Source organism: Malus domestica, chromosome 07 (genome assembly GCF_042453785.1).
Source record: "Malus domestica chromosome 07, GDT2T_hap1".
NCBI lineage: Eukaryota > Viridiplantae > Streptophyta > Magnoliopsida > Rosales > Rosaceae > Malus > Malus domestica.
In genome coordinates, this window is record NC_091667.1 from 36,263,875 (window position 1) to 36,277,950 (window position 14,076).

At 35.5% G+C, this 14,076-nt stretch overlaps 2 protein-coding genes across 2 annotated transcripts; both read right to left on the reverse strand.

Annotated features, from left to right (window-relative positions):
* Nucleotides 1–4,181: 4,181 nt before the first annotated feature.
* On the reverse strand, nt 4,182–5,298 carry LOC103439964 (copper transport protein CCH). Its single transcript, XM_008378619.4, has 2 exons — nt 5,044–5,298; nt 4,182–4,641 (listed from the first exon to the last, which is right to left on the reverse strand). The coding sequence occupies exons 1-2, from the start codon at nt 5,165–5,167 to the stop codon at nt 4,289–4,291; spliced, it is 477 nt and encodes a 158-aa protein (XP_008376841.2). The 5' UTR covers nt 5,168–5,298; the 3' UTR covers nt 4,182–4,288.
* A 2,877-nt stretch (nt 5,299–8,175) lies between these two features.
* LOC103439965 (heavy metal-associated isoprenylated plant protein 9-like) lies at nt 8,176–10,183 on the reverse strand. The gene is made up of 5 exons (XM_008378620.4): nt 9,781–10,183; nt 9,386–9,572; nt 9,067–9,239; nt 8,876–8,966; nt 8,176–8,778 (listed from the first exon to the last, which is right to left on the reverse strand). The coding sequence occupies exons 1-5, from the start codon at nt 9,799–9,801 to the stop codon at nt 8,288–8,290; spliced, it is 963 nt and encodes a 320-aa protein (XP_008376842.2). The 5' UTR covers nt 9,802–10,183; the 3' UTR covers nt 8,176–8,287.
* Nucleotides 10,184–14,076: the final 3,893 nt, after the last annotated feature.

Sequence of the window (14,076 nt, forward strand, 5' to 3'; positions counted from 1 at the left end):
ATATAAAAATAATTTTATGTCATGATAACTTATGATTAAATAATATAATTATTATTTTTGATATCACATGATTACTACCACGTTATTGATTTATACAACATGTGATTTATCAAACAACTGAATAAATCATTTATTCATGATTACACACACACACACACACGCACACACACACATTTAGGCAATACCTAATATATTGTTGATTTATGCAACATGTCATTTATCACACAACAGAATAAACCATTTATTCACATAAGGCACACCATACAATATTTTTGCCTTGACAAACTTTGTCAATTTGATTTATTCATTATACGGTCATACTTATACTATCATTTATTGTCAAGAATTATTGAGTAACTAGATCCATTGATCAACATTGTTGCTGATTAAATAAGTCTACCAACTTATAGACTGATGAGCCACGTGCTCATGGTAATCTCTTGCCTGACCGGACACCCACTTGCTCGGACATTCGCTTATTGGGACACCTATGTGCCCGAACCCAACTCGATGACCCTACAGATAGCTCCAACTCGATGACCCTACGTATGGCCCCGACTCAAAGACCTGACTTACGGACCCAATCCGCGGATCCGACACATAGACCCAATATGCGAACTCGACAAGCGGACTCGAGTCATGTCGAGAATCAACTCATACCGAGTGCATGTCGACATAAAGTAGATACTTGCAATGAGGAATACCACGAGCCGAGCCGTCTCACAATTAGCATAGCCTCCAGCCGAGCAAACGCCTCGCCGTGAGCATAACCTCTAGCCGAGCAGTCTCGCAACGAGCATCGCCTCTAGCCGAGCAGTCTCGTAACGTGTGATACCTCTAGCCGAGTATTGCTTTATGTTGAGCAGTGCCTTGGGTTGAGTACTAGTTCAAGACATCTAGCCACTTCGGCCCGTACATGGATTGGATCTAAAGTCTCCAACCAAAAGACTCTTTTGACTGAAGACTTGGGGGACTACTGTTGGTACCACACATATTGGCCCTCAGAATTTTATACGTTGAGCCTTATTACCCAGCCCATATGATGATGTAAAAGGAGAAGCCCCATATTCTATAAAAGGGGACTCCTCCCCTATCACAAATCGGACTTTGGGAACCCAACATAGGGCAATACCCTCACAAACACAACAACACTCTCTTTCTCTGGGGGACTCCCCCTCACCTTTGTAATCCATACATATAGTCAGAGAAATACAATCAGCGTGGACGTAGCCCAAACATTGGAGTGAACCACGATACATCTTGTGTTATTTACTTTCTTGCAGATTCACGGTCGGATTTACGTTGTTCCAAGACTCCTCCGGTTTTGTGCATCAACATACCAAAATGTATGCACCGAAATGTATTATAATGAATTTAATATACCTAAATGAAGAAGACAAAGTAAATCGAAATATATTGTATAACAAAAATTAGTTTATCTAAATGTTTACAACAAAATATATTACGATAAATGAAATGAAAATGAAAATTATAATGAAATAAAATTAATACATTAAAAATTAGGAAAAAAAGAGAAATAATTAAAAATCAAAATATAATTAATAAATGAGGTTATTAATGTATCAATAGACTAAAATTAGATTTTGATCTTACTCATGATTTTAATCTAAAAGTCATTTTGCCAAGATTAAAATAAAGTTTTCTAGATTAAATGTCCACACCGACAGCTTCCTCTATTATTTTTTTTAAGGAAAATTTGAAATAAGTCTAATTTTATAGGCCTACTTTTGAAATATGTCCAATTTTTAGTGACATTTGATTTTTGAAATATGTCCAATTTTTAGTTACTTTGGACCCATATCAAAATACCTCTATTTTTCAGGACTCAGACTTGAAAATGTTAGATTGACCAAGCAAGCAGCAATAAAATTCGTCACTTTTGTTCCATCCCATCATTCTGGTTTTATTTATTTATTTTCTTTATATTATAGGGTTATATGTCATTTAAGATATTGAAGCAACTATACCTAATAATTGCTAAAGAATAATTTGATCAAATTGTTTTATTGCATTAGTTTATTTGTTTACCAATTTTATTATAATTGAACCAATATTTGTCTCAAAGCATTTTTCAGGTTTTTTAAATTTACTGATAACGGGCTATACTCCATTGACTCAGCTTGAGGCTTGATCTGCAATCAATAGAATACTAATAACCCCTTTTCTTAAATTAGGTAATTAGTTAAACAATATTTTTGAAGTTTCGCGAAACCGCAGCATTATTTTGTACTAAAAAAATGAAAAAGAGACTAATTAATTAACAAAAACCTGCTGCCTGCAGTATAAATTTGTATAATATATGATCCAAGCTTACATATGCATGTATGACTAATAATGAGATAAATTAAACCAATAAAGATTACTGCAGAAAACAAAGATTTCATATACACCGTTTTCATGGAAGTATACTGCAGCATCAAGAAATGAATACAGAGATAAAGTAAGTAACCAAATAAAAAATATCAATGAAAGACTTGCAAATTAAGCAACCAATTATAGAAAGAAAGCCGCCCAATCCATCTCATGAGTCTTGAGTGTGTATCCATCAGTGACGTACACTAGCTTAAAAATATAGATAGAAGGAAGAAGCAGCGTCGTGAGTGGAGGCCGGCCGCGAAGCTAGACGAAGATTATTCACGAGACCATGAAAACTGGCACTGCGCTGCCTTGCCGGTACGAGCTGCTCCGTCATCCTCGCAAGCGCTGCCGCGTATAACCCTAGCAGCTCTGCAACAATGCCTACCCTTATCATCCCTTCTTTTATAATTAATTTTCTCACCCCACACAAATTGTAGAGCCTCCGTTTAAGAGAGCGAGAGCGCGACTCTGAGAGAGAGAGAGAGAGAGAGAGAGAGAGAGAGAGAGAGAGGTTGATTGGTAGGTAGCTATGTAAGAAATTACGGTCTTCAATTCTCTGTTTCAAAGTCGTGGATTGTTGGTGACTTATATATACCTTTTAGTTGTTGTAACGGGCGGACTTTATATGGCCAGATTTGATTTTAAAGATAATGGATATCAGGGTGACGGCAAAAAATGCAATAAATCCATACAGATTACATTCTATTTCTGGTTGGATTTTTTTAACTTTCTGGATTTTTCGTATCAAGTTAGGCATAACGTGGATTATGGACGAAAATTACCATATGGAGAGACTTTTTCACCCAATTTACGCACACTGTAATCAAATATCTGGCCAGCTTACGCGTAAAATGTAATGATTAAAGTGGTATTCATCACGCTTTGTTCGCCTGGTTATAAGACTTTTGCTTGTACTGTTATCACCTCAACGCATTTTGTTGGCTGATGTGGCAAGAACCCAGTGGAGGGTTTTGGAAGGATGGGCGTGAAGTGGCTTAAAAGTTAGAAAGGTCTTCGTGTACTAGCCATAGGACAATTCGCGTCAAATCAGCAGGGAAAAATGCCATGTGGTCTGCTTTATGTTGCTTTCCCACGGAAGAGGATCATCCCGGATCGAGAATTTTAGAGATTTCTACTCTAATCATTTATCGTATATTTTGTAATTAATTTTCGTCAAGTATTATTTATGTTTAATTTTAAATAAAAAAATTAAATAATTTTTTACTACATAATACATAATAAATAGTTAAAATGTAAAAATTTCTAAAATCTCAAAAATTTGAATCTGAATGAAATCTAATTCTCTTTTCCACATGTATCTGACTTAACATTTGTGATTTTTATGCATTTATATGTCATGTTATATAGTTAGTTAGAATTACAATTTTGAATTGCCTTAAATTGGTAACAGTATATGGGCACATGATCATCATGCTGACCCCTACCAAAGAGTTAACAAGGAAGAAATTTGTCAAATCCTGCCAAATAATTTTGAATATATATAAAGAGTAAAGAGGGGATAGATAAGACCAGTGGTCCAGTACCCATTTTCTTTTGATTACGAAAGTGAAGGGATGTCGACCATGGAGAACATCATGTTTACAAACTACTACGGTGAAATTTTTACATATATGTCTCACTCGGTTTTCTTATTGTGAACTATTACATGAGTCATAATATATTATATTAAAAAAATTGCATGTCGCGAGTATATGTATTTTTTTAACATTATCTCTCAAGTAGGCAGAGCTAAGTTTTAACATTAACTAAACAATATCAACTTCTATCGACAGATGATTAAATTTGCACTCAATTAAAGTACTCATTAGTTATCGAATCCAAATTGCAACAAGAGGAAAGCAGCAAGCAATCTCTTCTTTCACATTTTCTTATCGATCGTTACATATAATCAATTCACGTTGAGCTTCAGCCTTGAGGGTAATGAATAGGACCAATTAAAGACTTTTTTCCATGGAGTCCATGCTTTCCAACTCAAAGATCGAACCCTAATCAGAGCCAAAGAAGGCTTTGTGTATTTAAAACTTGAAAGAGTAGTAATGGGAGGAGGAGGAGAGGAAGGTGGTGGTGTTGTCACTGACAGTGGTTCTGGTGATTGATCTTCTAAGGCAATGTTGTCTTCAGAGTTCCAAAAACATGCATGTTTTCTCTTGCTCCTTACAGTTGCAAGCACATCGTATTTGTTGCATATTCCCCATACCGTCACCTTTTGTTCGTTATAATCCACCTTCACTGAGTATATCCCTGCAAGTACATATAAATAATGTTACAAGACAACATTAATTAATTAGGGTTTAGTTCACATTTTATTGCTGCTTAATTCCCCTACTGGACTAACCCGGCCAGTAAAATTAACGAGTTGTCTAATTGCAGGCTGCAATTTTGTGAAGGGCCAAGGATATCAGGCCTAGTCAAACTAAACAAACATCATGACCTAGAAACGAAGGAAACGACTGCTGCTATATATAATGTCTCACTCATGACCTAGAGGGCGGACATTGTTCGGTTGAAGAAAATGTTAGAAAATATTAATATTTTAGGTTTATTTGTGCTATGATTTTCAACTAAAAATACATAAGAAAAAATATCGATAATGATGGCGCTTAGTAATATATCCTAATATACATATAGAGATATGTAGTTTACCTTTGAGATGGGAGAGGGTCTTCTCTATTTTCTTCTCACATCCATGAGAATAGAGAGGAACCATCATCTCCACATACTGCGCCTCTACGTTTTTGCAGGCGGGAACGATTTGCATATCGGCCATATTCAAATCCAAACCCAAATTTAACTATATAAGATTCAAGATATGTATACGAATGCATGCAAGAGAATCAGAGATTGCTGTTGTTCTTACTTGGTTATTTGAGATGTTTGCCTTATCTCCATTAATCTATGTATCACATTTGCAAGGCTTTATATAGGGTTAAGTTACTAGACACTGTAGAAGGTCGACTCAGCTAAGTATTCCAAGATATCCTTAAAAAGGAAAAGGTATAGCTAAGCTGATAGAGTACCGTGTTTTCTTAATCATGTTTCTGTTTAAGCTTTACCATGCACGGCTGCCGATTGACCGGTTCATTTGATAATATAAAGATTATTTTCGCAATAATTATTCCTGGTTAAAGTTGATTAAAGATACTTTGATTGGAGAAATCTTGATTTGGATATTGGAAGGATGTGGATTATAAGTGTGAGATGAGTGGAAGGATGTGTCAGCAGCGCTGGCTTTACATGGCTTTACACTGTTGGACATACAAAAAGTGTAGTGTATATATGTATTCTCCCCTTCATGCATGCATATCTGCTGGTCGATCAGTTGTATATATATAGTTTCATCAGATTACGACTCCCATGTGGCTTTCCTTATCAACTAAGTTTGGCTTTCAGACTTTGGAACTTACAACAATACTACTTTAACTAACTTAATCCGAATTAACTTTAATAATATAGCTCTCGATCATGTAATTCCTCTCGATTTATTTTATATACATATGTGCGCGCGCATTACGTACTCTCGGCATCATCTCATCCTTTTGCGCTCTCATTGGTTATGCCGCCATGCACATGCATGCAAGTTCTTTTTTAATTTCTTGATCGTACCAAAACAGATGAACCCTAACTTGAAAATTGATGTTCATGCTAAATAAAATTATTTAAAACAATAAATGATATTCTAATTCATTTTTGTTACAAATTAAAAGTTTCGAAAGCTGAATCCCCTACTTCTATCCATCATCTTAATTACCACTCTCACCGAACTATAAACGATTCTCTAATTTAAATCCTCTAGAAATATCCCTCAAATTTCTATAATTCTAGAAGGTACCAATATTCAAAAACAGGGGATGGACCATGCATATACTAGACTAGATAGGTTAGTCCCACAATAAAAGTGATTTTCTACTTTGTTTAATTGCGTTGAGAATAATCAAGAAGTTAAGATAATGTATGCCTTATTTCGAGTTAAAAAAAGTAGCTTTTAAAGTTTTAAAGTTTTAATCTTCGTGGTGCTTTAATCACCTTTCAAGCTTTAGCTTCTGACTTCTAACACCTATGTTTTTTAACTATTGTTTTCTTAACGTGCTTTATTATATAACAAGTTTGGCTTCTCCGTGTCTATGTAATTTAGATGGGCTATATTGATCCAAATATGCATAGAAAAATCTTATAGGAAGAAAATTGCAAATCCTAATTTGTTTGGGATTGTTATATTTTGCATTGCAATTGAATTCCCTGCTACATAAATTGAACACGGATGTTATTAAAGTTCTCTATGTTCTTACAGAACTAGATATTAAATAAGGGGGTGTGCTATCCACACATTCCTTTTTACTTTTCACACACCATTTGTTAATTTTTGTCTGTTGATTTTCTTCAATTCATTCGATCCAACAGCCAAAAATTTAAAAAATATGTGAGAAGTAAAAAAAAATGTAAATATCACACCCCTAAATAAGTCATATTATTAGTCGAGTATAATATTTCTCACAGAGAGGAGAATGACTACCTTGAGTTCCAAACATTTCTTCTCCTTTTTGGCCTTTTGGTTACCCCCGATCGACCTCACATTGTCTTCCACTTTTGCGAAGCAAATGACATGCATTGGCCATGGCGGGTGCGTGCTTTGTTCGGTGAATGCGACAAAACGACAAATAGACAGGTGCGATGGCATCACCATCTCTGCCACGTTAGTCTTTGATTGTAGGTCCCACTCATGACTCCTCTTTTGATGTGATGCCCTGGTGACCATGTTTTGGAGAAATTTTTAGATGTTCCCGTCATCCCACATCACCATTACACTTGGTGTACCCATCCAATCAGGGGATGCCATGCTTCCCATTAAAGTGTTTGTTTAATTGATTTTCTTAAAAAATAAATCAGAAATATTCTTTAATGGAAAACGTGGAATCCCCTGATTGGATGGGTATACCAAGTGTCCATGATGATGTGGGATGACGGGAACACCTAAAAATTTCTCCATGTTTTGGCTTATATTCAGATGACTCGGATTTCATATACAACAGTTGGAGCCCACCATGTGAAACCCACACCTCTATTTTTATCTTAGGAACCTCGACTGCCCCAATCAAATTTGTATCCTTTTAACTAATTATCCATATGGGAGTAAAAAATTTCATAGCTTTTGGAATTAAAAAATGAGGAATAATCATGATTTATTATTAGTTGTTCTTAAGAAGAAAAAAACTAATTATCCATGTGAATAATAAATGCATTCCTGGAAATGTACATGTCTCAGTTATGATGAGAGTGGTAGGGTTTTGATGGACCATAAAATATAATATTGAGGGAATTAGAAAAACATTTCATCAGCATTACAAAATTATGTAGTAGGGTTTAGCTAGATGACCCCTCTCAAGTAGGACTTTGCAAACCCACATGTCTTTGTCATAGAGGGTTTCGCTAATCCCATCCATGTTATATTTTACGGTTCATTTCTTCATAGCTCGACACCAATCCCTTGAGTCTTGTAAAACCCTCATCGAAACATACCCTTATATAATTCTTGTTCATTGCTTTGGTTGTTCCAATATCCTTTAGAATCCATATATATTAGCAAGGGACAATGTCTTACACAATATAATATGGAACAATGTATTAATCTTGTATATGATACAGAATGATTAGCTTATATATATTTTATGGATCAATTTGGATGAAACATATATATTAATATTACTTTTGACACCAACCACCATCCACCAAACTCAAAACTTGTCTAAAATTCTGGTCACGAGTGGTGGTGGTTGCTAATTACCATATGTAAAACAACTTTTATATTACGTAATTAATTAGGCAACATAACAACATTTTAATACACTGTTATTATGGAATATAGAAGGATTATTGACCATGATCAAGTTGGTCATGAAATGCAACATGCATTGGGATTCTCATCACTGAACAGCTGAGGAGGTGGGATTCTCTCAATAACGTAAAGAGGTTGGTAATAGTACTGCATCATTCTTTTCATATGTTCCTCATCCATTCCACTATTTACGTAACTGCCACTCATCGTCACTTCCACCTTCTCCTCTTCTTTGTTCTCCTCACCACCTTTCTCCCCCTCCTTATTACTACTTTCTCCGCCTTCAGCTCCGCCCTCTTCTTTCTTTGCCTCCCCTTCTGCCGGTTTTTCCTCTTCTTTTTTCTCTGCATTTTCTTCTTTCTTTTCTTCGGGTTTTGCTTCTTCTTCAGCTGGTTCCTCCTTCTTCTCGGGTTCGGGCTCGGGTTGTGGGACTATTCGGGCTTGCTTCTTGGTTCGTCTATACACATATTCTACTAGCTTGTCCCCGTCCATGGTCCCTGTCACCATCACCTTCCCGCTACTATGATCAGTTACAGCACTTTGAACTCCTGCAATTAATTTATCAAGTAGTTTAACAGACAAGAAGTTGTGGACAAAGAGTTTCTTTTATCTCAAAAAATCATAAAGAAAAAAATGGATATATACCTCTGAGTTTGAGAATCTTTCTCTTGAGTTGCTCTGCGCAGGGCTCACAGTGCATGTTAACTTCGAGTTCCACAGTTACTAGTCCACTAACCTGCAATAAGAACCACTACTTATTAGTCAAGTGTTTAAACAAATTTACGCTTTAATGTGATTTATTGATTAATTTTGATTAAGGGTTTTGGTTGGACCACCTGTGAAGCAACAACTTCTGGAATAGCTTCACCCTCAGCAGCTGGTAATGGGGACAAGACTTTTGCTATTCTCTTGGTTTTCTTCATGATTTTGTTGCAAACTGCCTGAGGCTCCACTATTCCCTTTATGGTCACTTCATTTTTTGCCATGTCTATCACAACCCCCTCCACTCCTGCATTTCAAAAACAAAAATGCACACCAATTATAAACATAAAGAACGTCCATGCAACATCGATGTAATAGAGCGTAATAGGTGTAGGGTAGTGTTAGAGTGCCCTCTTTGTCGTGAGAGAGAGAGAGGGGTGGGGGGGAGAATACCTCTAATTCTCATGATGGACCTCTCAATCTTCTTTGCACATCCCACACAATGCAAGTCTACAAACAACACAAAAGGAGAAGGAGGTTTTGGCTCTTCCTTCTTTTCCTCCTCTGCCTTCTCGTCTTTCTTTTCCTCTACTTTCACCTCGGCTTTCTCCTCTGCCTTAGCCTCTGCCTTAGCTTGCTCCTATCCAACAAAAATTACATTTTACAGTTTAACATGCGTGCAAAAATGTTTCGCTTTGTGTGTTTGATGACGTATTTCAACTTATATCAATTATATTTGTAGAAATGAGGAATGACTCCTTTCACGAAAGAAGCCAGACAGTATTAACACAACAAATGCATGCAGACCCAAACAAGCCAATTAGAAAACATTAGTGCAGTACACTAACCTGCTTAGCCTCTTCACCCATTTGTTATCTCAGTCAATTATGAATATGAACTTTGAGTTCTCCAAAATTAGACAGAAAAATTAAGAGCAGAAGATAGAAATAAAAAAGGGGAGAGGGCTAGAAAAGAAGGTGGTGTTAATTTATATATGCAGGTGAGAGGAGTGAGAGACGAGTGATGAGAGAGTATAATGGATGGACGGTTGCAGTTGGTTTATTAGATAAAAAGTCAGTGTGTTATTCTAGAGCACATGCAGAGCCACTAAATTATACAAAAAGAAGCTCTTAATAATGTTTCTTTTTGAATTTTTTTTTGCAATCCCCAAGGCTGATGAGGTAGAAAAAGAGAGAGGAGATACCGGTGGAGCAGATTTGGCAGATTTATAGAGCAGCAGGGGGGGTGAATAGATAGAGCCAGAGGAGAGGGAAAGAAAAAGATGACAACAAGATAATTAACCAACTGAAAAATAAAAATTATAATTAATAATTCCATCACCACCGACTGGTGGATTTTTCATGACGAGGTGGTGAGGTGTCACCATGTGTAGCCATCTTATTCTTGTGTGGACAACCTAGATACCTTGGTCCTTAAGCAACTTATTCAAAGAACGGAGAAAACTTCTCACAAGGAGAGTTTTTTTGTCACAAACTAATTACGCAGCGCTATGTTGAAAAAATTATAATGCATGGCATGGCATAATATCCTTGGAGTATTTTAGTTGTAGTTAAGCAGGTGGAGCATGATAAACCGTCCATCGTTACCACTTGATCGTCCATCTATGTACTATTTTATTGATAATCTAAAGCAAGTTGTGATTCCTACTATAAAACCAAATAACCAATTAGCAAAAGCGAATGGCTCAATTCCCAATAAGAATATGCAAGATTTATTTGATGAGAGACATCGCTCTACATCTTCACAAGCCCCCTCACGTATGACGACACTTAAGCATATGCTCTGGACATACAAAATCGCTTAACTTTCTGATTTGAGACAACCTCCAAACCTCAAATAATACTCGATGATTATGCCTTGGGGTTATCAAATTTATATGCTGTTCTGCATGTTTTATTACTGTTTTTAGACCATGATGACCTACTTTCTTGGTGGTCCTAATTAGTTTAGCCATTAACTGTAGGGAAGAAAAAGTGAGTAAAAAAAAAAAGTTGAATATCAGAGTACGCAACGAACAAAATTATAAGAATATTATTAAACAAACAAGAATGCCGAAACGGCTACAAAATCCTACGAGACTACATTGTGGCTAACTTATTCTCTAATGAATAACAAAGCACCATATTTATAATAAACTAACCTTAATCTATAACAAAACCTAATTCTAACGGGCTAAGCTCACAAAACCAATTATTCAAATAAATCAAAATACTAATATTTTCCAATAGAATATAGTTACATGATAAAGGAAACGTTGATTGAAATTAATCAAAGTGTATAAACTCTTCACAAACATTTAGTACGTACTTTCAATACCAGAAGAAAACTCCAAATTAAGCAAAGAGAATTCCAATTTTCATGAATCATGCAAAACTGAGTTGGGATGGATGAAGCGTGGGGATGCAAAATTTTGCATTCCAAGTTTTCGTGTATTTCAAAACAAAAATTATACGATCCAGCTATAGTACAGTTGATATCTCACATGGGTTGCTTCCTCCATATCACAAAGCTTAAGTCCTCCCCTTCATCTTTGTCAATTTTTATTTCTTTTGATGTTTCTTCAAGTCATTCAAAAAGCTTATTTCTTTCTTTCTCTTGCTGAATATTCAATTAGTTCTCACTTCCCTGCACTAAGAGAGTGATGGGTATGGTTAATTATTTCACGATAAACTTTTGAGTGTGACGCTTATATCATCATATGGTGTTATTAATTGACAAATTATAGTTTTGGTATATTATAGGTGGAGAGTATAGTATTGAAATATAGATTGTTTGACATGAGTGAACATGTAATATAACGTGGAAGCCTGAAAACAAAATTACTCTTATTTCACCAAGGTGGAGCTATGAGGGACCATGATGATCCGAGGTCCATTGATTCTGACATTTTATTCACGCACAAAAGTTTAATGTTATGCTTATGATTTTCAAGGCTTTTTTGTAGGCTCAAGGCCCCAAACCAACGTTTTACTTTAATTTCTTTCATCGGGTTTGATATGAGGTTGGTGGCAATCCATTGTTTGTGAGTTTTGAGGAGGACTCTAGTCTAGGGATCAGTGGAGGGAAAGAGGAAAAAAAGTTAGAGAGACTTTGGGTTTAGGTTTAAGGAAGATGACGATGAGGACATCACTATATCATACTAAAAGGACAGTAGTCAATTTTTCACACATGACAGAGTAATATTTGTAAAATCAAGAGAGTATTTAAGATTTAGACTTTTAAGCCCTTCCTAAATTAAAATCCTGACTCCACCACATTCACCATGCAACTTGTCAAATGGCGGTGATAATGAAAGAGTTGATATGAGTGAGTTTATAAATCTACTTCTCCCATGGTGGTCACACTTGGGAGTGAGTCAGCAACAGCAACAGAAGTCCCCTTCCAAGTCAAAAAGTTCGGTGAAAGATTTCACAACCACTCAAAATTTTCCAAGACAAATAAATTTCACCAACGAACAACATAATCTTTTTAATCTACGTCCTCATGCAGCTCCTTAATTAAAGTTTGATCAGCAAAAAAGAACAGACCAAATACAATTTAGGTTGACCTCCTTGATTATCTTTTGTCCATTTTTATAGGAAAACGGCTGGAAGATTGTATTTTTAGATTATATTGTGTAAATTTCATGATGTGATGGTTGATAATTGAATTTTTTTTGTAATGATTCAAATGAGTTCAACCATCAATCGTCATATTGATTATGTAATTTACAAAATATGATTCAAGTATATGACCTCTCTAACATCATTCTTTTTAATAAAAAAAAGTTGGAAGATGTAGGTTACGTGGTGTAGAATGATTTGTTCTTTCTAAAGGTTTATGCATCAATTAAGATATTCCAATTAATCAAAGGGCCTAGGTGCGGTCCAATGCATGCAATCGTTGTGATCGATGGGAGGTTAGAAGAATCTAGATGATTGATTGGCTTAGTTAGTAAAGTAATCACAATCAACCACCCAATTATTTTTGGATTAAGTTGTTTCTAGTACTAAGTTCACCTGATCTAATGATCACATAAACATAGTTGTGTCTTTAATAGAGATTTTGAAGGATTTTGAAAAGTTTAAAATATTAGGTGATTATATTCGATTAGAATTTTAAAGAAGTCAATAAAAATTAGGAGAATTTGTTTAATATTTTAAATAAATCTATTGAAGTGTAGGTGTAATAAATCAGGATTTGATTTCAATGATATTAAAATGATATGAATTTTGGTGGATTTAGGGGGATTTCATAATTTATGTTAGGCTAAATAGCCAAAATAGTCCCTGAGATTTGCATAACTCATCACTTTGGTCCCTGAGATTTCAAATCAATAAAAGTGGTCCTTGAGATTGTCCACCATCCATCATTTTGGTCATTCCGTTAAAAACTCTGTTAAGTGTCTTCGAGCTCTTGGCTGGAAGTTTAGGCAATTTTCAAAGTTTCGTAACTCAATTGTTTCTTAACCAAATTTGACCCATAATATATGAAAATGAAAATAGGAAAGTGTAGAATAAGATTATACCTATTCAGAAACCCAATGGTTGCCGGAGATGGCCGAAAAATAGTCTCAAAGTTGAGTGGTCCGAGGGAAAACTTAGAAAACTCACCGGAAACTGGGTAAACTTTAAACGTTTATAACTTCTTCAATACTCAACGAAATCAAGTGATTCAAAAACGAAAATCATACTTCTCGACGAGATGAAGAGAATTGTATCTTTTTTGACAGCTAACTCGCCTTAGTTTGGCCGGAAAACGGCTCGAAAAATCTCTGACCACAAAAGACCTAAAAGTCGACAAACTTGATTAAACCAAACACCACCGTGATTCAAAATACAAACATATAATCATGGATCCTCTGACCACAAAAACTTATAATCATGGATCCTTCCATGGTAACTGTTTTTTGGGTATACTTTGGGAGTTTACATGAGCTCAAAGATTGGGTTTAGGATTTTGCAGATTCATATTTCACAAAAGCTACTTCTTTTATGCTATTCATAAACAACCGTATCATTACACAAAAGCAACTTCTGAAATTTCACCATAACAAAGCTAGCAGTATGCAACCATCAAGGTTTCTCCAATCGCTCTCAAATTTCAACGTGTACAGAATGTCTGGGCAATCGGGTATTTGAGTT